The sequence below is a fragment of the Phoenix dactylifera genome, chromosome 11, assembly GCF_051530095.1.
Source record: "Phoenix dactylifera cultivar Ajwa chromosome 11, Ajwa_hap1_PhDact_Kaust_v1.1, whole genome shotgun sequence".
NCBI classification, from domain to species: domain Eukaryota; kingdom Viridiplantae; phylum Streptophyta; class Magnoliopsida; order Arecales; family Arecaceae; genus Phoenix; species Phoenix dactylifera.
This window is the reverse complement of record NC_143200.1, coordinates 18,792,345-18,812,345: the sequence shown is the minus strand read 5'-3', so window position 1 is coordinate 18,812,345 and position 20,001 is coordinate 18,792,345. Positions and strand designations below refer to the sequence as shown.

The 20,001-nt window shown below is 38.4% G+C and overlaps 2 protein-coding genes across 12 annotated transcripts; both read left to right on the top strand.

Annotated features, from left to right (window-relative positions):
* Positions 1 to 4,745: 4,745 nt before the first annotated feature.
* Positions 4,746 to 9,232, top strand: LOC120105612 (uncharacterized). 8 transcript variants are annotated; one of them, XM_088707057.2, is made up of 5 exons: positions 4,746 to 5,073; positions 6,930 to 7,280; positions 7,564 to 7,740; positions 7,996 to 8,094; positions 8,640 to 9,232. In XM_088707057.2, exons 2-5 carry the CDS (start codon positions 7,212 to 7,214, stop codon positions 8,901 to 8,903), a joined length of 609 nt encoding a protein of 202 aa, XP_088563183.1. In that variant the 5' UTR covers positions 4,746 to 5,073; positions 6,930 to 7,211; the 3' UTR covers positions 8,904 to 9,232. The 8 variants fall into 8 exon arrangements, with proteins under 8 accessions (XP_088563183.1, XP_088563184.1, XP_088563186.1 ...); XM_088707058.2 differs by having other exon boundaries at positions 4,785 to 5,073; positions 6,898 to 7,280; XM_088707060.2 differs by having other exon boundaries at positions 4,788 to 5,073; positions 7,996 to 8,048; positions 8,657 to 9,137.
* Positions 9,233 to 10,461: 1,229 nt separating this feature from the next.
* On the top strand, positions 10,462 to 17,305 carry LOC103718445 (cellulose synthase-like protein E6). 4 transcript variants are annotated; one of them, XR_015971234.2, is made up of 9 exons: positions 10,568 to 10,897; positions 12,472 to 12,790; positions 12,980 to 13,117; positions 13,515 to 13,646; positions 14,212 to 14,424; positions 14,602 to 14,823; positions 14,894 to 15,241; positions 15,327 to 16,238; positions 16,916 to 17,305. XR_015971234.2 is itself a non-coding variant. In XM_039118220.3 (8 exons), the coding sequence occupies exons 1-8, from the start codon at positions 10,629 to 10,631 to the stop codon at positions 15,870 to 15,872; spliced, it is 2,187 nt and encodes a 728-aa protein (XP_038974148.2). In that variant the 5' UTR covers positions 10,462 to 10,628; the 3' UTR covers positions 15,873 to 16,302. The 4 variants fall into 4 exon arrangements, 2 of the variants coding, with proteins under 2 accessions (XP_038974148.2, XP_088563182.1); XM_039118220.3 differs by lacking the exon at positions 16,916 to 17,305 and having other exon boundaries at positions 10,462 to 10,897; positions 15,327 to 16,302; XR_015971233.2 differs by lacking the exon at positions 14,212 to 14,424 and having other exon boundaries at positions 10,519 to 10,897.
* The last annotated feature ends 2,696 nt before the right edge of the window (positions 17,306 to 20,001 follow it).

Sequence of the window (20,001 nt, the reverse complement as noted above, 5' to 3'; positions counted from 1 at the left end):
AGCATTAAAGAAAAGATGGGTTTGCTTGTTTTCTCCATGCTTCGCACAGCTTCAACTATTTGTTTCGAACCAAATTATTCGTCTGCTCGCATTGGCTGATAAATTACAATGATTTTTAGATGGCCAAGTCATCTTTTCTTTAGGTATAAAAGCATTCCTTGTGATCAATATTTCCATTAAACGTTTTTTTTTGCTTCGACTTTACACTATTGGATAACTTACTCCTAATCTCATAAAAACTTTTATAATTATTATTTTTTTCAAATGTAACAAGGAGGAAGTTAAACTTCCCCTAATTTATTGGATCAAAATAATCTATACAAGAACAAGTGAGGGAGGAAAAAGGGACAGCGCGACTATACATGGAGAGTATAGGGGAAGAAAAACAGCCTGCCGGTCTAGGAAGCCTATAGACCCAGTGGCGCAGGAACCTTGGGTAGCGAGTCCGAGACACTTCGCCAGACGGCACGATGGGCTTCAAGTCCTTCACCGGAGCACGCATTCTTCCACTGCTCGTAAGAATATAAAAACTTTTGAAGGACTGAGTAAATTGAAGAACGCCTTCGAGAAAAATTCTTCCATTGCGTTCCAACCAAATGCGACAAAGGAAGACCAGAGTAGACCTGCTCTCCTGCCAATATCCTCAATGATATTACCCAGGCATGCGTAACCTTTTCACGTTTTCCGGCCAAGCAATCTCTCTCTCTCTCTCTCTCTCTCTCTCTCTCTCTCTCTCTCTCTAATATCTCACAGCATAAGTACGATCAATAAAGTCAACAAAAAAAAAAATTGATGAAGCAAAAGATAAACAGTTTTATAATTCTCCCAAAAAACCTCATCTAAATATTGGACAACAAAGAAAACGACCATAGCATTCCCAAAAGACAACACCCGAATGTCAACCAATCTGTTTCAAGTTGATCAGATAACGAGCTTTGGGAAAGCACCATAGCATTCTATTTGGAAAAAAGTTTCTTACCCACCCCTTTTTTTTTTCTCTTTTAGAAATCTACTTAACAGATAAACATGGGGGACTAGTCTATTAGTTTCCTCCCCTCCATTTAATTTGTCCCCTTCATGTCAACTTTTCTCTCTTCTTCGATGCAACTAAGGCTGCAAATGGGCTGGGTTGACTCGTGACCCAACTCAACCGACTCGCTTAGATCCGATCTAACCCAAGTTAAACTACCCATAGGGTTGGGTCTAATTCTAAAATTGGTCATGTTCTATTTTCCGGGTCGAGCATGAATTTACTAAATTCTGATCCAACCCGATCCAAACTTGGTACACCTTTAGGGCCCGCAGGGATGCTTAAGGGTCTCTAATTCTCTATTCCTCTAATCTCTTTTTGTGTTGGAAGACGAGAGAAATGAAAAAACACTATCTTTTGTATACTGTCGAATGGCATAAATTTTACATTAACGGTTAAGTTGGTTATATTAAATGGAAACACTGTTCTCCTAATAAGAAAGTTCAGATTAATGAAGGCAAAATAGAGTATAATTTTACCATATGAAAGAAGATGGATTCATAATAAGTCGTTTGCGGCTGTTGAACTTTATCATATATTATTATCAAGACTATATTCCTTATCTTGGCCCATGCATGCTTTTCTAGTAATATGTTTAGAAAAAATAATGGTAAATGCATTCTAAAAAATTCAAGAGATATAACTGTCGAGTAAAAAGGAAGGGCATGTTAGATGTATGCCTTAGAAGCCAATCTGGCTGACACATTATTAATTCTAGGGACATAATTTTGTACTTGACTATTTATTATTGAATAAATAAAAGGCATCTTTTCATTCATATTGTTTATGTGTCTATGAATCGTCCAAGGAATTAATAAGATGATGATACATATTCTCAAGAGTTGAGAATTTGAGCCATGTATCATTGGTGATTAATTTCTAAATGCTCCTGATCAATGGATCATCACGAGGACGGTGATCGATCCGATCAGTGCACAGATCACTTTCCTTCTGGATGGACGAGACTTGAGTCCACAGTGTAGGGACACTGAAGTGATAGTGCAGGTGCTTGTTAGAGAACAAGGGTACTGAGCGTGACCAAGACAAGAAGTCACTTGGATGTCTATCCACTCGTCAGTGACTTGCTTGATGTTGCAGTAGTGTGACTGGTCCTTTGACCTGCGGTGCTTCGGCTACTCACAGTGAGGTTATTGTAGTTTGACTGCACACATACATGGTCTCTAGCCATATGGGTCCATGCAGTGTAGATTGGCTGCAGTAGGTTCACTGTAGGAGTAGGGTATGCACCTATAAGGAATCTATCGACCTTGATAGAAGAGGAGTGATCCTATGTGATTTGTTAGACTGAGTTCTAAGACCTTGGCCAGGGCAGTAATATAAAGTGGAAAAGGAGTTTTCCACCATCGAACTCAAGTCGAATAAATCTTGACATATGACAGACGATGGGGTTTGACGAGTTGTCCATGACCTCCGTCCTGTAGGGATCCACGATAGTAGGACTGTATCACATGTTAACTGCACCTAGAGGTTCATCATTCCATTCTGCTGGGTAGCCACTACATGCTGCTAGGTGTCACTGGTGGATGGTGGGACTCACAGGGATTATCTCGATGATCGATAAACCCTAATGAGTTGAGTTGGAATCGTTCCAACCCATTGAAAGGAGTTTTCAATGATATAGTGATAGAGATCACAATATATCTTACTACCAGTCAGAATAGAACCTATGGGGTCACACACACTAGAAGTATTGACCGATCCGATGGTTGAATAGTGATTATGAATCACGAGTAATCAATTTGATTGATAAGAAGTTGAAGAAGGAACAAAGGGGATTAATTAATTGGACTTGAAACAAGAGTCCTACTTCGGGTAGGATTCCTAGAGTCCTAATTGGATTAGGACTGGGAATCCTAGTTGGAGTAGGACTGGGATTCCTACTTGGAATAGGATTCTTACAATCCTAATGAGATTAGGAATTTTGAATTAAAATAGGATTCCTACTTGGAGTAGGATTCCTAGAAATCCTAATTAGATTAGGACTTCGGATTCAAATAGAGTCCTAATTAGATTAGGACTAAAATTAAACAAATTCTAATTGGATTAGGATTCCTTAAGTCTAAATTAATTAATAATCTAATGAATCAACATGACTCCTAATTGGATTAGGATTGAAGAGTTCAATTGAGTCATGGTTCATTCAAGTCCTAATTGGATTAGGACTAGCATAGATTGAACCCAATTTGGCGAATCCTAATTAGATTAGGATTAAACCATGAGAGAGGCACCTAATCCTCTTTGAAAGAGGATTAGGTTAACCAAGTAAGAGGGACATCAGCCCCTCTCCACTTGGCTAGGGCGACATGAAGAGCTAGGGCCGGCGCCCCTTCTTTGGTAAGTTATCATGGAGCTCCTAATTGTTAGGAGCTCCACTCACTTTAAAAGGAGGACTAGGGCCGGCCCCCCTCAAGATTGAATCCTTTTCTTCCTCTTCAAGCCGTGGAAGCCCCCTCTCCTCCTCTTGGTTCAGCCACAAGCAAAGGGAGAAGAAAAGCCAAGAGTTGGCGGCTTCCTTTTCCTTCCCTTCCTTCATCCAACGCAAGGAACAGCAGAAGGCTGCGTAGGGGCTCATCTTCTTCCTCTTCTTCATCCTTCTTCTTCCTCCTTCTAAGCACAATCAAGAGTTGATTGAGAGGGAGGACATCAGCCATCAAAGCTATCTCTGCAAGGGAGCTAGCACCCCGGTGAGATAGAAAGCTTGGATCGGATCCTGCTTCGTGTGGATACCCGTAGAGGCCGGACGTTTGAACGGCTTCAAGCGAACCCTCTTCCAAAACCACGAATCCAGATTTGCGGTGATCATCTACCCGCGCAAGGTCAAGATTTGATCTTCCTAATAGTTTTAAAAGTTTTAATTCTTACCTAATTACGAAAGGTCTCGAAACAACGTTCATGCGATGAACGTCGAACCCGTGCATGCCGATTCCGCTGCCATCTGAAAATTTTTTGAAATATCAGCGGCATGGGCGGGTTCCCAACAGGGCATAGATGCAATTCGTTTATACTTTAAAAAAAAGTATTATATACATGAACAGAAAATTTTGCTTGTAGCTAACAAGGTTAAGCCTATCATTATTAGATTAGTTTGTAATAGCATCAATTCTTGATCCTTAGGTACTTTCACTTGTATAGTGTTGTATAACCTGCCTTGTTTAGTTTTCACTCATTAAAAAGGAAACCAATTACAGAGACTAACAACTACAGAGATCCAATCCAATCCTGATCTAGGCTCAACCCATCTCGATCTAGATTCAATTTCACTACCAGAAAACACGCGTATAGTGACGAAAAATTAGTGACGGCCCACTATCAGTCACTATTTGTGACGGATTAGTGACAGACAGAAATTTGGTCACCGTGGCGTGAACTTAGTGACAGATTAGTGACTGACCGGTCACAAAATACGCGGGTAGGGTGGGCGCCAAAACTTAGTGACCACCGTAGTGACGAGATATCTGTCACAAAACTGGTAACCGAAATTGCAACGAGACAGTGACAAATTCACCCGTCACAAAAATCGTAACCCAAATGTTTATAAATTTTTAAAAGGTTATTTTTGATAGTGACGGATTATTGACAGAAATTTTCGTCACCAAATTTAATTTCTAATTCCAAAAATATTAAAAATAATATTTTTAAGTAATTATAAATTAAAAAAAAAAGATAAAAGGAGGAAATCTAAAATGAACTAAGTGTGCCGCGCTTAATTTCTAATTCCCCGACCCCCCCCCCCGACCCGCGCTTAATTTCTAATTCCCCGACCCGCCCAGCGCCAACACCAAAACCCTAGCCCCTGCAGCCGCCCCTCAAGTGTCTATTCCCTCAGCGTCTCTCTCCCCTCTCCTCTCTCCTCTCCTCTCCTCCAGATTCTTCACCTCCCGAGCCCCCTCCTCCAGACCTCCGCCTCCGCTCTCTCCTTCCCCTTGCCGACTACTTCCGCCTCCCCATCGACGGCGACTGCGGCGGCTCGACGGGGCAAGAAAGATCCATCTACGCGAGGTCAGATCCTCTGCTCTACTGAGGTAAGAAAGATCCATCTTCCATGTATTAGCTCTTGTGTTTTTTTCCGTTTTCCCTTTTTGTTCTTTTTCTCCTCGTTTGTGGATGATCGAAGTGTTTTCTGGTGGGTCCTTTTGATTTTGGTTAGGAAGGGCATTCTTGATCATTTAGGTTTTGGTTCTGTTCTTGGTTTTTGATATCTGAGATCTGGTTCTTGATGTTCTCTGTGTGGATTTCTGGTATGGAGCTCTTGAAAGTTGGGGTTTTTTGATGTGGCGCAGCCAACAGCAACTAAGCCGCCTTCGCTTGGAAAGTCAACGATTTTTCTTACCATAGGCAGGCTTTTTGATAACTTTTCCTTGTTCATCAAGAATCCAAGATCTCTCCCTTTTCTTTCCCTCAGTTTTTTCTGCTGTGTCCATGTTCTTGCGGGACTTCCTTGAAAAGAAAACGGTTTTTTTTTTCTTTTTTGGTTTATATTGAGAAATTGATCGGTTTTGTTTTTTTTTTCTTTTAAAATTATGTCCCTTGTTATTAATTCTCCATCATAGATTCATAGCTCGATCGGTTTGCGTTCTAAATCATCAGGGAGAACAATAATTGTGGTTTTGATTGAACAAGTAAAGAGCCTGGTTTAATATCCAGTTTGATGGTGGTTTTCTTTCATCTTCTTGAAGTGTTTTCTGGGCTTTGTTCCTTTTTATTCGAGAGGGTTGTTTGCATCTGGCCGGAGGTCAAAAGTTGATGGGGATTGGGGGGCAGACGGGCAGTTCATACCTGCGTCTGGAAGTGAAAGTGTTAATGCCTTTAAGAATTAATCTGGTTGAGTCTTGTCTGTTCAATCCCGGTCAATTGGGTGACAAGATTCAAACTTGGTCTAGCACAATGCAAAATAGTGTAGCGGATTATACGGTTCTTTAACATGATACGGGTATGGTTTTGCATTTGTTATCAAACTAACATGTAGTGGATTGAGTGATCAAACTAAGAGATTATTTTCTTCTTTTTGTGTCATTGGTACAGGTATGGTTTTGCATTTGTTTAGTCCCAATGTCAGTTTTCATAGAGTCATGCTGTTGATTCTGGATGTATGATCCATTTTTATTATATGCTTCATATTTCATTGTGCCCTTCCAGAGAAAATAAACCATGCCAGATTAATTTCTAGGGCCTTAACACGAATCATCTTGGATCTCAATAAACCAACATCAACATTTTGCCTCATTAATCTTGCCCATAAGCCCTCCTCCATTAACCAAAAAACTATTCAAGATTTGCTAATGATATCAAGAACATATTACATTGAACAATAGTCACGTGACTTCAATCATATGCATTCTTTCTTCAACTCAACCACTCTAAATAACAGCATTTAAAAAATCTATAACACAACTACCAGGAAATTTCTTTTATCACCACCATCATAGCACCTAAATTAAGGTTCTTGGTTCAACATGACCAACAACTTCTTGCCTTCAAGACCGCAGTTCGGATTCACCATCAATTGTAAGTGTTTCTCAAAAATCACTCATTGATTTTTACCTTGTTAAAAGAAAAAAGTCGCAAAAAATAAAATAAAATAACAATAAGGAAGTCCCAATTTCTTAAATTTCTCCCAACTTTGGGAATATCTTAAATTCTACAAATAAGCACTGCATTTAAAGAAGTACTGACAAGAACAAAAAAAATTACACAAAGCAAGAAGCTTTTTTTTTTCTCGGGCACAATAAACATGTATTGCAGTCCATATTTACTTATATTTATGTCCTGTGGCATAAGCACTAAGTAGCATTTAATTTGGTAAGTTGGTCTGACTTTGAATTATTATTAATTCTTTCCTCTTGCAGAATTTTATTTTAATTCTTCAATATCCAAGCAGGTTGCAAGAGTGTTTGCCACTAATCCAAATAAAGTCTGAACCACAGCTAAAAGAAAAGGAGGAAAAAAGAAGCATCCAATGTTGAAATTACAAGTTAGAACAGCATAGACTTGTGGATTAATTAGGACAACAAACAGTTATGACATGATCAGATGACTACTATAAAGAGAGATAATATTCTACTTTAAAAAATCTTTGTTATTGATCTTCTTACTGGTATACAGATGTACTCATTTTAATTTAATTTTTAGATCTTCCAGAAGTTTGCTAAATTATATAACAATGCCTTTGAGAAAATCAAGATCGAGTGCTGTTGAGAAAGCCTTGTCTCCTGAAGAACAGCAAGCAAAGGTAAACATACTCATTTTAACCAACTAAATGCTTCTATTTATGCCTCTTAAGTTTTATGCATGACATCTTCATTCCGAATTTTGGTTATCACTTGAAGCATCTTATAGTGTTCACTTGAAAAGCATCTTATAGTTTTCACTTGAAGAGCATCTTAAGCTCCTTCCTTTTTCTGAGAAAGCATGTTAAGATCTTTATGGAATATTATGTCTCACAACATTGTTATGGGGTTCCTGTTGTATCATGCTTATCATATATAGATAATGTTGATGCCTTTTCCAAGCAGATAAATGAAGTTCGAAGGATGATTGGTCCATTGTCGGAAGCACTGCCAGACTTCTGTTCAGATGCTTCAATATCAAGGTACCTCCGGTCAAGAAACTGGAATGCAGAAAAGGCAAGTAAAATGCTGAAAGAGACTGTGAAATGGAGATTGAAATACAAGCCAGAAGCCATTCGCTGGGTATGGGTAGTTCTTTATGTTCTTGAAGAACTGTAGTTTAACACAAGTTGGTCACTGACCAATCAAATTATTTCTGCATCAAATTTTTATATCTCCAAAGCCCTTATTTTGAAAGAAAGTGCAGATAAGTTGCTATTTATCAACTGCATAGAATTTTTAGAGTCCACTCATTCTTGATATTTTGGTAAAGCCTACATGATTACAAGTTTGTTTGTAGCTTTCTGTTTCCTGATGTAATTTCTTGTTGACTACTAGGAAGATGTTGCCCATGAAGCTGCTACTGGAAAGATTTACCGGGCTGATTACTCTGACAAATATGGAAGATCTGTTCTTGTTATGAGGCCTGGATTTCAGGTGGGAGGGAAATATAAGAGAAAATTGTGAATATTTAATAGATTTCTTCATCATCTGACTCTCAGGTTTCTGCATGACATGAAAGCCATATTGTGACTTTTTGCTTTAAATTTTGTATACGTGGTGGTTATCTCCTTGAAAAAAGAATGAATGAAAAAACAAAGCTGTGTGGGCCACGTTCATTAGCGTTTCATCGTTCGAGTGTTATTTTATAATTGTACCAGCAGGTTGTGGTGATAATTTTCAAAAACAAAAGTTCTGAACTGGAGGACCAAAATTTTTCCTGTGTCTTTCATTTTTGGGATTATAGGTCTTGCTCGCATGTTATGTTTCAACAAGAAGGAACATGTCAGAGATAACGACCTTTTATATATTACTGTCTTAGGGATTGGGAACCATTTAGTGAGATTATCAGGCTTGTAACTGTTGGTTCTTTTGTTTTGTTTTGTTTTTCCAGTTCCAGTTTTGTAATTTCAACCTACTTATATTAATTCAAAAGGTTTCACTGTTTTTGTCTTCCCATCTTTTTTTTTCTGGTGCTGCAGAAGGAAGGGAAGCTCTCGTCAACTGAGTCTGCAGTGAGGAAGGCAGAGGATGTGGTGAGCAGCATGCTGGCCAAGGGTTTTGTCCTGAGCAAGGATGCCCTCAAGAGAGCTAGGTCTTTTGACGAACGACACCATTTTATGTCCGGCGCCTCAGCTATGGCTTTAGTCCCCTGGAGGATCTCACTGGAATTATTGGGCAATCATCATCCTCTTCTACCTCTACAAGTCAAGCTCCAGAGCTGTACTCGCGTGAAGACCTTCTAGGTATTTTTGAGCACTAAAAGAAAAAATGGCAAGAGAAGGTTCTTCAAAAGATGAGAGAAGAGATTGGCTTTGGACCATGGCGGCAGAACGGGGGGTAATGGTGATTCTGGTTCTGCTGATCATGCTTCATTATAATTTCTTTTGCCTTAGATGATAGGTCTTTGCATTCCTAGGAGGAATGAAATCTCTGTTATGACATACTTTTTGTATTTTAATTTTGATGGATTTAGGACATGTTGATGCCTATTTTGAATGACATGTTAAAAAACTTGTGTAATGTTGAATGCCTTTGCTATTAATGATATTATTATTTTAGTATTATGAGCCAATCAATGTATCAAATGTACTAGATTATTGGAATGTGATCAGTGATTAAATTTGCTTACTGAATTGTTTACCAAGTATTGTGACGAGCAGCCATAAATTTAGTGACAGAATTTTGATTACTAAAAATTGATTATGCTCAGTGAGTTGTGACAAATTAGTGACGATAACCTTGTCACTAGATCAATGACGGAATTAATAACAAATTTAGTGACAAAATTTGTGACCATGTCTGTGACGACTAAATTTGTCACTGAAGGTTGTGACAGATCAGTGACCAAATTTGTGACCGAATTCTGTGACAAAATCAGTGACCAAGTTATCTTTGTCACTAACTCAATGACTGGTTAGTGACGGGAAATACATAATTTCTTAAATATTTAATTTTTGGATTTGTAATGGTTTAGTGACGGTGATTCTGTCACGGAGTTTAGTGACGGGAATCGCCGCCGTCACTGAGAATTTAGTGACGCGTGTTTTTGTAACCAATTCAGTGACGGAAGCTCCGGTTACAAATTTCGTATTAGTGACCGAAAACATGGTATAGTGACGGGAATTTCCGTCACTATACGCGTGTTTTCTGGTAGTGTTTGGATCCAAATTTTTTGGATAGAAGCCGGATTATACATAGACCCAATCTGACTTGAATGGCTCGTTGGGTCCAAAATTTTAGCTATGGATTTAATTCAATTCAATCTTATATTTTATTTGATTGGGACTTAACCCAATAATAGAATCCAATCAAGATGGGATCGACAACCTTTTTGATACGATTTGATCCGACACATTTGTATCCGAAGATGCAGCAGCCTACCTCCAACGATTTTGCGAACTCTACTGATCAGCCACGTTGTCAACTTTCCTCTCTTCCCATCCAATCTCATCGAGATCGAAAATATAGTCAAACTTGAAATCTTTGCCGTCCATAAGCGCTGCCAGTTGGTATTATCCTTTACGTCCTGTCAAGGATGATGCCAGGGGCCATTGATTGAGCTCATCCCTGACGATCTTCCTAAGGAACCTGAAGTCAAACTAGCATGGATAAATATATACCGACAAAACAACAAACATTTATCAATTTCATTGTAACACCGCCGGCTTAGATATAATTTAGTTTGTCTTTTTCTTGATTTTCATTTATTTTTACTTTTCCACACGAAGGGATACGTGGCGGGCTAACAGCTTTGGCCTTACTAGAGGTTTTTTATCCACAGCCTCGTGAAGGAAATTATTTACTCCATGTTGAAAAAGTGTTTATTAATCTGACCTGAGGCCATATTAAATTGTCTCTCACCACGCTATATATATAACCAACTTATCTCGTGGCTACAAACGAGAGAGAGAGAGAGAGAGAAAGAGAGAGAGAGAGAGAGAGCGAGAGACACACAAAGAGAGAGAGAGATGGGAGAGAGTTATGAAGCTCTCTTTGAAACAAAGCAAGCCAAAGGTTGGTTTGCTTACAAGTTGTTTGCATGCTCGATGTTCGCGGGCATTTGTTCGATTTGGTTCTATAGAGCGACTTATGCCCCGGGATGGGGAGAAGAAGGGAGATGGGCATGGATGGGGATATTTGCAGCCGAGCTTTGGTTCGGCTTCTACTGGATAATCACTCAGTCGGTGCGCTGGAACCCCATCTATCGTTTCACTCATACCGAGAAGCTCTCTCAGCGGTAAAATTCTCTTTCATCTTTTTTTTTAAGAAAAAGGAAAGAACGACATGCCCACATATCATGCACGATCTACAGTTAATTAGTCTTTTACCCACATATAATATAGCGTTCTCACTGAAGTAATCTTTGCTGGTAAAGAGTTTATGTTGGAGAGAATCGTTTACAAACATTTAAGCTGTCACTCCCTTTTTTTCTTTTTCTTTTTTTGATAAGCAAAAAAAAATGGAGCATTCAAAGGCCATGGATTGGTTTTCTAAGGGGATACTGCTTCAGTTTCCAAAGTTGCATAAGACCTGATTTGATGAAATATAGTTTCTGTGAAGGATCATAATATTTTTTTTATCTGCAGAGGAGGAAGAAAAAGAGGGCAAGAATAAGACATCCTACTAAAGTTATTATTATTAATTATTATTTTAAAGGGTAGGAACAAGTATCATGTGGAAGTCCAGTGAGTTAGGTACTGTGTTGTTATTACGTATTCAGATCAAAATAAAATTTAAGGTCTGCTCAGATTGGATTATGGACTAACCAACAAACAACTACCATTATACCAACTTAAATTTGTCTTTATTTTATTTTACCTTTGTTTATAATATAAATTTTCTAACCAAAAAATTCTCTCTCCGATCAAAGTAAAGGTGAGGACAAGAATTGATAAGACTTAACCTATCCTTGTGGTTTTACCTTTGTTTATACTTTGGAGTCTATCTTGCATAACCAAAACCTTTTTATTCTTTTAAAAGTAGGATTAAAGAAAGTCTGGCAGATAAAATGATGAAAGCACAATACTAATGCAGAGCATTGGCGACAAAAATTAATGATTTTACCAACTTAATTATTTTTAAATTTTACCCGTAGTTCCAAGATTAATGAGATGGAATACCACTACCTAAGTTCCATGATTGATGAGATGGAATGCCACTACCTAAGTTCCAAGATTGAATTCTATACCTTTCATGTCAAATAAGGAGAGCAGGCCAACTAGGTTAAATTCTATCTTACCAAAACATTTCAAATAAGAAATGTTTGAAACTCAAATCTGATATTATTTCTATATTTCTTAGCTATGTTTGAACCTATAAGTATAACACTCCTCACAAATGTTGGAGCACTATATTTGATGCTCGAAAATTTAAAAATGCACTATAGGATGGTGTAAAAAGGAAAGGTCCTTCGCAAAAATGTTTCATCCCAAAACCCTACTTGAATAGGATCAAAAATATTTTATCCCTCCATTCAAGAAAGGGAAAAAATCTCATAGAGAAGTACAAAATAAGATCCTATAACGAGAATGAAATTTCATGCCCTTCATAATGGAGCTAGCTAACTTAGCTAGTAAAATTATATGGCATTGAAACTAAGGATCTATATTTGGATGTAGCCCTTACTTGATTTTGGCCGGGTTTTATCACATTCTTATTTTTATAGAAAAAAATATTCTGCATTAGATCATTTCTCCACACTACATCATCCATGCATTCCAAAAAGAAATCATGATCGATATAAATTATGCATTGATATGCATGACAGGTTGTATTGATGCATATTTTTCTTACTTTTATCATTTGAAATAGAGATGAAGCTGAGTTGCCAAATGTGGACATATTTGTTTGCACTGCGGACACTATTGCAGAGCCACCCATCCTGGTCATCTCCACTGTTCTCTCAGCCATGGCATACAATTACCCTCCTGAGAAGCTAAGTATCTATCTCTCTGATGATGCTGGGTCTGTTCTGACCTTCTATGCCCTTTGGGAAGCATCTCGCTTTGCAAAGCACTGGCTTCCATTTTGCAAGAAATATAATGTGGAGCCACGGTCGCCAGCCGCCTATTTTTCCAAATTATGCGACCCCCGCGATACATGCACCCCCACCGAATGGTCTTCCATGAAGGTAATAGTATGAACAAGTGATATGGCTCAAGTATTATAAATAATGACCTGTTAGCCGACCCATGGCCAACCTTTATTTCTGATTCGTTGTTTAATAAAAAAACTTTGTACATTGAAAGAAGCGCTTAATATAAAATAAAGTAACAACTTATTTCTATTTTATTTATCATCATATATTCCCATTCCGCAGAATCTCTATGAAGAGATGGCAGGTGGCATTGATTCGGTGGTAATGCTAGGCAAGGTCCCTGAAGAACTCAGAGCAAATAAAGGATTTTCTGAATGGAGTTCAGAGATGACTTCACGGAATCATCCACCCATCATTCAGGTATTGCTACACTTGGCACTGGAAAAACAATTAGAACAAGATCTTATCGAGAGAAAACCATTACTATGTAGAATTTTGAATTATCCTAGAATTGGATAATTGGGACATGACTTCAAGTTCTAAAGTTTTTATATGAAAATTAAACTAGCTGTTTGAACTCTTTGCTGGACTGTAGAAAGAGCATTTTGGTTCAATTCTGTAGTAAAGAATCTAATGTATTGCTAGATTAGGAAATGTAATTGGTAAAATCATATATGCTCTGGATCTATGTAGCATAAGTTATGGACGAACTGAAATAAGCTATAGTTAAGAGGTTGCGCCCATCCTTCAAATGTGGGGCGACTAGAGCTGTCTCACTAGAGCTAATTATATTGTTTTTCTTTGTTGCTTTTTTCAGATCTTAATTGATGGGAGAGATCAATGTTCAATAGACAGCGATGGAAATGCATTACCAACTTTGGTGTACATGGCACGAGAGAAGAGACCTCAGTATCATCATAACTTTAAAGCAGGGGCTATAAATGCATTGGTAATATAACTATGTTAGATTTTTCTAGCAATTTTTGGGAGATAGGCTTGCTTTCTTTTTTCTTTCTTTTCTTTTTTTTCCTCATTTGCATGAGCTTTCAAACCAGTTGTGGTTAGTTGAGCCCTGTAAGCAGTCCTAGGCTTGGTATACAGATGCAGAGTTAAATGAAAGTAGGTAGCAGAATCAGATGTTCGATTAATATCCTCTCTTTAACCAGTCCACAATATGGAATTGCACCTTTTCTAGACAACTGACTTCAGTAGTAGATTTAATAACACAAGCAATTATTTTTGAGAAGAAATAACACAATCAATCTAGAATTGGCTGTAAATGGGTCTTGAATATTGCACCTAGTTTGAGACTCGAACAGCTGACCTAACTTATCAAGCTTGAAATCTTAAGGTTTAGCTATCAGAGCAGGCTGTAACCATTTGGTACCATTACAATTGCTACTATTTTGACCTTATGTTTATGAAAAGCTGTTTTGAATAGCGCAACCTTATCATGATTTCGAAATTAAACTTATGGAAAAAAATCTCTGTAAATTATGCAACTTGATGTACAGATAAGGGTGTCATCAGATATAAGCAACAGCCCGATCATCCTTAACATGGACTGCGACATGTACTTGAACAACTCGGAGTCCATCAGACATGCATTGTGCTTATTCCTGGACGAAGAGAGGGGTCATGACATTGCCTTTGTACAATATTCCCAGAACTTTCATAATATCACCAAGAATGATCTCTATGGCAATTCCCTCGATGTGACCAACGAGGTTAGTACTAGCAGAGGTACACCACAATCAGAGGTTTCAGTTATGTTTCTCTAGTCTTGTACTAGTTGTGATCATAGCTATATCCAGTATGGAGTATAAGACCAATTAAGTAATTGTATGGATTTTGTTATCAAATCATACGAGCCCATAACAAAATCATTTTTAATGTTTCTTAAGGTGTTGCCTGGCTTTGATGGTTGGGGAGGGCCTCCGTATCTTGGCACTGGTTGCTTCCACAGAAGAGAGATCCTTTGTGGGCAGAAATACAGCAAGGACTACAAGGAAGACTGGAAGAGAGGCATTAAGAGGAAAATGGCAGAAAGTGCTTGCATACTGGAAGAGAGAGCAAAGTCTCTTATTACCTGCACCTATGAGCACAACACCCAATGGGGACAGGAGGTCTCTCTTTTTGTCTATCTATTTATCTATCTGTCTGTCTGTCTATATATTTATCTTTCATGTTATACAGATTGGGTTGAAGTATGACTGTGCTGCGGAGGATGTCATCACAGGCCTATTAATTCAATGTAGGGGGTGGAAGTCCGTCTATATCAATCCTCCAAGAAAAGCCTTTCTAGGTGTTGCTCCCACAACACTAGCACAATCGCTGGTGCAATACAAAAGATGGAGCGAGGGGCATTTACAAATCTTTCTTTCCAAGTACTGCCCCTTCATACTTGGTCGTGGCAAAATCAAGCTAGGACTTCAGATGTGTTATAGCATTTATGGCTTGTGGGCTCCAAACTCACTCCCTACACTCTATTACCTTGTGATTCCTTCCCTTTGCCTCCTCAAAGGCATCTCCTTATTCCCAAAGGTACGGATATGCCTCTCTTTTTCCCTTCCATCAAGCATGCATGTTTGAACGAATCCTAACACAAATATCCTGATGTCAAAATTAGATCACGAGCCCATGGTTCATGCCCTTTGCCTATGTCACCATTGGGAAACATCTGTATGGGCTCGTCGAATCACTGCAATGTGGTGACACATTGGCTGGATGGTGGAACTTTCAAAGGATGTGGATATTGAGGAGGACCACCTCATTCCTCTATGGCTTCACTGCTGCCATCTTAAAGTTGCTGCGGATTTCTAAGATGGGGTTCGCAATCACAGCAAAGGTGTCTGATGGCGATGCCTCTAAAAGGTACGAGCAGGAGATCATGGAATTTGGGTCATCGTCCTCAATGTTTGTGATCATAGGAGCAGTCGCAATGCTTAATCTTTTCTGCTTGGTGGGAGGACTCCAAAGGCAGGTGGCAGATGGGGGAATGATGGGTCTTGAGGCATTATTCATTCAAATTTTTCTCTGCGGGCTGGTGGTGGCCATCCATTTGCCCATTTATGAAGCTCTTTTCATACGAAAGGATAAGGGAAGCCTACCCCTCTCTGTCACATTTCTCTCCCTCGGTTCTGCGATGTTTGTGACTCTGCTAACTATAGTATAAATTACTGTAGTGCTGAACTGCACTTTTGGTCTTCACATGTCTTCAAATAGCCAAAGTTGTACGACCGGAAGTGTGTAAATTGGAGCAGCTCGACGGCACTCCGATCCTACAGACTTGGAACCTTGACAACCTTCGCATCTGTTATTAGTAAGAGCTTCTTGGTGGAGACTTGTGAATGATGGATGAGAGGCCCATGGTGGAGCACCTGAGCTTAAGGAGAGTGGCCGGACCAAGCACCAATAGCACTGAGAAAACCGTTCTTTAACTTGATGACATGTGACTTTCCATGGCTCCGATACCGTGGAACCAAACTTGGATGAATGCTTCAGGACACAACCTAACACCAAAATATGTATATAAATAATGGTATGTAACAACTGTACATAATACATGTAATCTAAGTATCTCTAACAATGACAAAATTCAACTACATCCACTTAGTTTCAGATTTTGTAAAATCTACCATTATTGTTCAATTAGCTTCACCTACAGCTAAAATCCTTGTTGTAGCCATCTCTTTCCTGCATGTTTGGGATCTCTAGGATGCTTCATGGAGCCTGGGAGCGCACATACATTGAGATTTAATAATGAATGAAAATAAATTTCACTTACAAGAAAAATAATATTGGGCATAGTTTGAGAAAATCATGCCTATGAAATGTATAAGAAAAAATGACTTTTGTACCTATAGAGAAATTATAGAGAACAGCGAATATAATAAACCATAACAATTAAATGTAGGCCATAATGCAAATCTCATTTTCTTGCTACAGGTATCTTCCTCTTTCTCTGCCATTGTAACAATCCAATTGAGAATCATATTCAAAAAGTCTAGTTGGAAGATATTATTTTGATTTCTTGGTTCTGTATAAGTATATAAAATCTATCTAATAGTGGATAACTGATGTAGGACTAAAAATATACTTGTACGAGTTCTCGCAGATAGTGTCATTTACTCTCTATACTATGTTAGTAATGTGATCAGGCTTCATTTTTCTTGTCTATTACTTATGCGTTTGGAACATATCTATTTCCATTGTCAGGACAACTGGATATTGCAATTGGCTGACTCTAGGAAGATCTTTTACCGGAGTATGTTATAAAGCTTCCGAGTATCTCAAACTGAAGAGTTGATTTCAAGAATACGGTGGATGGTTGCATGATGCTTTAGAAACAACATTGATACTGTCCCCTCCGGAAAGCATTGCTCGGCCAGTAACTATGGAACTTGGCAAACCATGGTTCAGTATGCTAATTGAAGTTCTACATAGTGTTGTATGTTTTATTGTTCTTATAGTTTATGCTGCATTCCCCCTCACATTCCTTTCGTTTTGTGTTGTGTTAGTTCTCAAATGTTTGATATGTTCTGCTCTAAGATGAAAGTTCAGTAGCTTAAAGACCTTCAACAAATCCAGTTATTGCTCCTTTGTGGATATTCTTCTTTGTTGTATGAATGTCTTGGAAGCATCAACTCTGTTTCTGGCTGATGACTACTTCCTTACAAAGGTCTGGCGTTACAGGACTTGTCTGGCTTTACAGAACTTATGGCCCAAAGCGCAATGGTCTGCGGCAGTGAAAAGTTAATGAAATGGATGGACAAATGCTGCACAACATTTAATGGCTTCTGGGAGCAGGAAGCCATTAAATCCGTTGCTCATCCAATCATTTGATCGTTTGTTGCAATGCAAATTCATTGGATCATGCTGGAGATGCATGGAGGTGTGAATTACGTCTGATATACATGATTGGAAAATCTCTCTTTTTTTTGCTAAATTATGTTCGGTATATGTTGTGTATGGAGGCGATAACAAACTTCTGAGAAACTCTTGGCTTTGATTTGGTTAAGTTTGGCTCATGTTTCAGTGAAGAAACTTAGTTCCAGATGGAAGAATCGACCCTTAAGATCTGCGAGTCGACTCATGGAAGATACGAGTCGACTCCAGACTGAGAGAGCCGACTCTCTCAGTGAAGACAGAAGCATGCTGTTTTCGGTGCCAGCTCGAGTCGACTCGAGAACTGCGCGAGTCGACTCGAGGAATTGCGCAAGTCGACTCGAGGACTGTGCGAGTCGACTCTAGATGGCGGATTTTTGACTGAAACTTAATTTTGGGGTAAGTTTCGTGGAAGAGTTTTTTATCGAGGGAAAAGAACCTATAAATAGGCCTCTTTTAGGAGACCTAAGGTGTGCGTAAACCAGAAGAAGAACTAGGGTTTTCTTTTCTTGAGAAAAGCAGGTTCTTTGGTTTGCCCAAAAATACTTGTATCTTCATCTTTGCTTAATGGAAACATTTTCCTCGCTGTTCTCCCGTGGACGTAGCCCGGATGGGTGAACCACGTATATTGTGTGTTTTTTTCCTGTTGCTTTATTTCTGTTTGAGTTTATCTTTTTCTCCTTTTCTTCTGTGATTTACCCGGTTCGGCGACTTCCGAGAGCAAAGGGATCCAATATTCCCATCAGTATACATGAGCACAACATCAAAAGCAATTCATTCATGCATCTTGGCAATTGGTACAAGTGCCCATGATGTATTGGACCATCAAATTATATTTCAATTTGAGATTATAAGAAAAGATCAGCTTCTTTCAATTGGATGGTTATGATTATAAGAAATCTGTTGCTCTTAGTCTCTTTCATGTCTTGGTTCGATTGTTCTTTGGTTTCATGTCACAAGTGGCCTTCATGAATCTATCAATCACATTAATCTTGGTACGATGCTCCATAACATGATGGACCAATTTTGTTGTCACCTTTCTAGATATTCTCATGGTCCATATAAGCTCTTTGCATCATAAAGTGCAGACAAGAGAGTGTGCATGATCAAGCAGTTTCCATACTATTGTTGGATATCAAGCACTTTTCATAATAGAGTTGATTAAAAATGCCTATACAATACACTGTTGATTGCTGCTAACTATGTGAACCTCTAAGTAAGAAGATGTTATCAAAGATGGGTATGGTTTTTCTCCTTTTTTGGTTTCGAAGATTGTTTCTCGGGATTGAACTGGCTATTTGGCCCTTAATAGGCAGCTGGTATGTAAATAAATTTCTGAATTCCTGCTACCTTTCGTTAAGCATCCATTTAGTTCTCTTGAGCAAAGCCGAATCAGGAACCATGGAGTAACAGTTTTGAAAATTCTTTAGATTACACCTGTCCAATGATCTAGTTAGGAACCGTGAACAAGGATTTTTTTTTTATTTTTATTTTCTAGCTAAATCAGTGTAATTGACAAATGAACAATTATGTGCTCCATCATATGTTCATGCTTTTGTTCTTGTGACCTCTAAATGATCAATTAACAACTGTTACCTACTTTTATTGTCCAAATCTTCAAGCACATCTTCTAAATACAATGCGAACAAAAATTTTGCTAATGAACTTCTGTTGATGTAAAACAGGACTGAACTGCGATTGCTAGAAACTAAAATTCCAACTTACCTGTCTTTGCAAACGAAGCTATGATTGAACATTCAAAGTAAAGCTAATATGCTTAACATTCATCAGAAAATAACTTGTATAAAAATGTATCTGAGAAGAGAGAAAGTGTGAGGGAGATATGCTCTGGCTTTTGAGCAAAATGGAAACAAACAAATTTCAGCCTTGTCAGTGTATCTGTCCCTGATAAAGAGAATGCACACTGCTATGGTATTGAATTTTGAACTCACTGATGATTTTTATTCATACTCTGTATATTTATACAATCAGAGAAGCATAATTTTAGGCGTACAAAATATGAAACTGAAAGGAAATTTACAACACAATAAATGGTAATATTTACAAAAATAAAAAACTGATCCTAGAATCATGGGAGGCACAAAAATCTGGCAGTATTTATTGTGGTAGCTGGACTTGAGTTGTCACTTGCTTGACTGATCCTAGAATCATGGTAGGCACAAAAAGTCTGGCAGTGTTTATTGCGGTAGGTGAACTTGAGTGACAGTGTTTATTGCGGTAGGTGAACTTGAGTTGTCACTTGCTTGTTTTCTTCATTTTTCTTAATACCTGAAGTGAAAATTGTCTACTCCTCTCCGTGCCTTCTATTATTTGTTGTAGTAGAAGTCCATTTACGCCTTCCCCTGTAGGGGAAAAAAATTGGGGCTCAAGGACCGGGAATTAAACTTGGTAAAGAT

What these genes read in the sequence shown, in the direction of transcription:
- LOC103718445 (XM_039118220.3), top strand. Translation starts at nt 10,629, where the DNA reads ATGGGAGAGAGTTATGAAGCTCTCTTTGAAACAAAGCAAGCCAAAGGT. An exon ending in CCGAATGGTCTTCCATGAAG is followed by an intron (nt 12,791 to 12,979) that starts GTAATAGTATGA and finishes CCCATTCCGCAG; the next exon opens with AATCTCTATGAAGAGATGGC. An exon ending in ACACCCAATGGGGACAGGAG is followed by an intron (nt 14,824 to 14,893) that starts GTCTCTCTTTTT and finishes CATGTTATACAG; the next exon opens with ATTGGGTTGAAGTATGACTG.
- LOC120105612 (XM_088707057.2), top strand. Translation starts at nt 7,212, where the DNA reads ATGCCTTTGAGAAAATCAAGATCGAGTGCTGTTGAGAAAGCCTTGTCT. An exon ending in CTGAAGAACAGCAAGCAAAG is followed by an intron (nt 7,281 to 7,563) that starts GTAAACATACTC and finishes TTTTCCAAGCAG; the next exon opens with ATAAATGAAGTTCGAAGGAT. An exon ending in TTATGAGGCCTGGATTTCAG is followed by an intron (nt 8,095 to 8,639) that starts GTGGGAGGGAAA and finishes CTGGTGCTGCAG; the next exon opens with AAGGAAGGGAAGCTCTCGTC.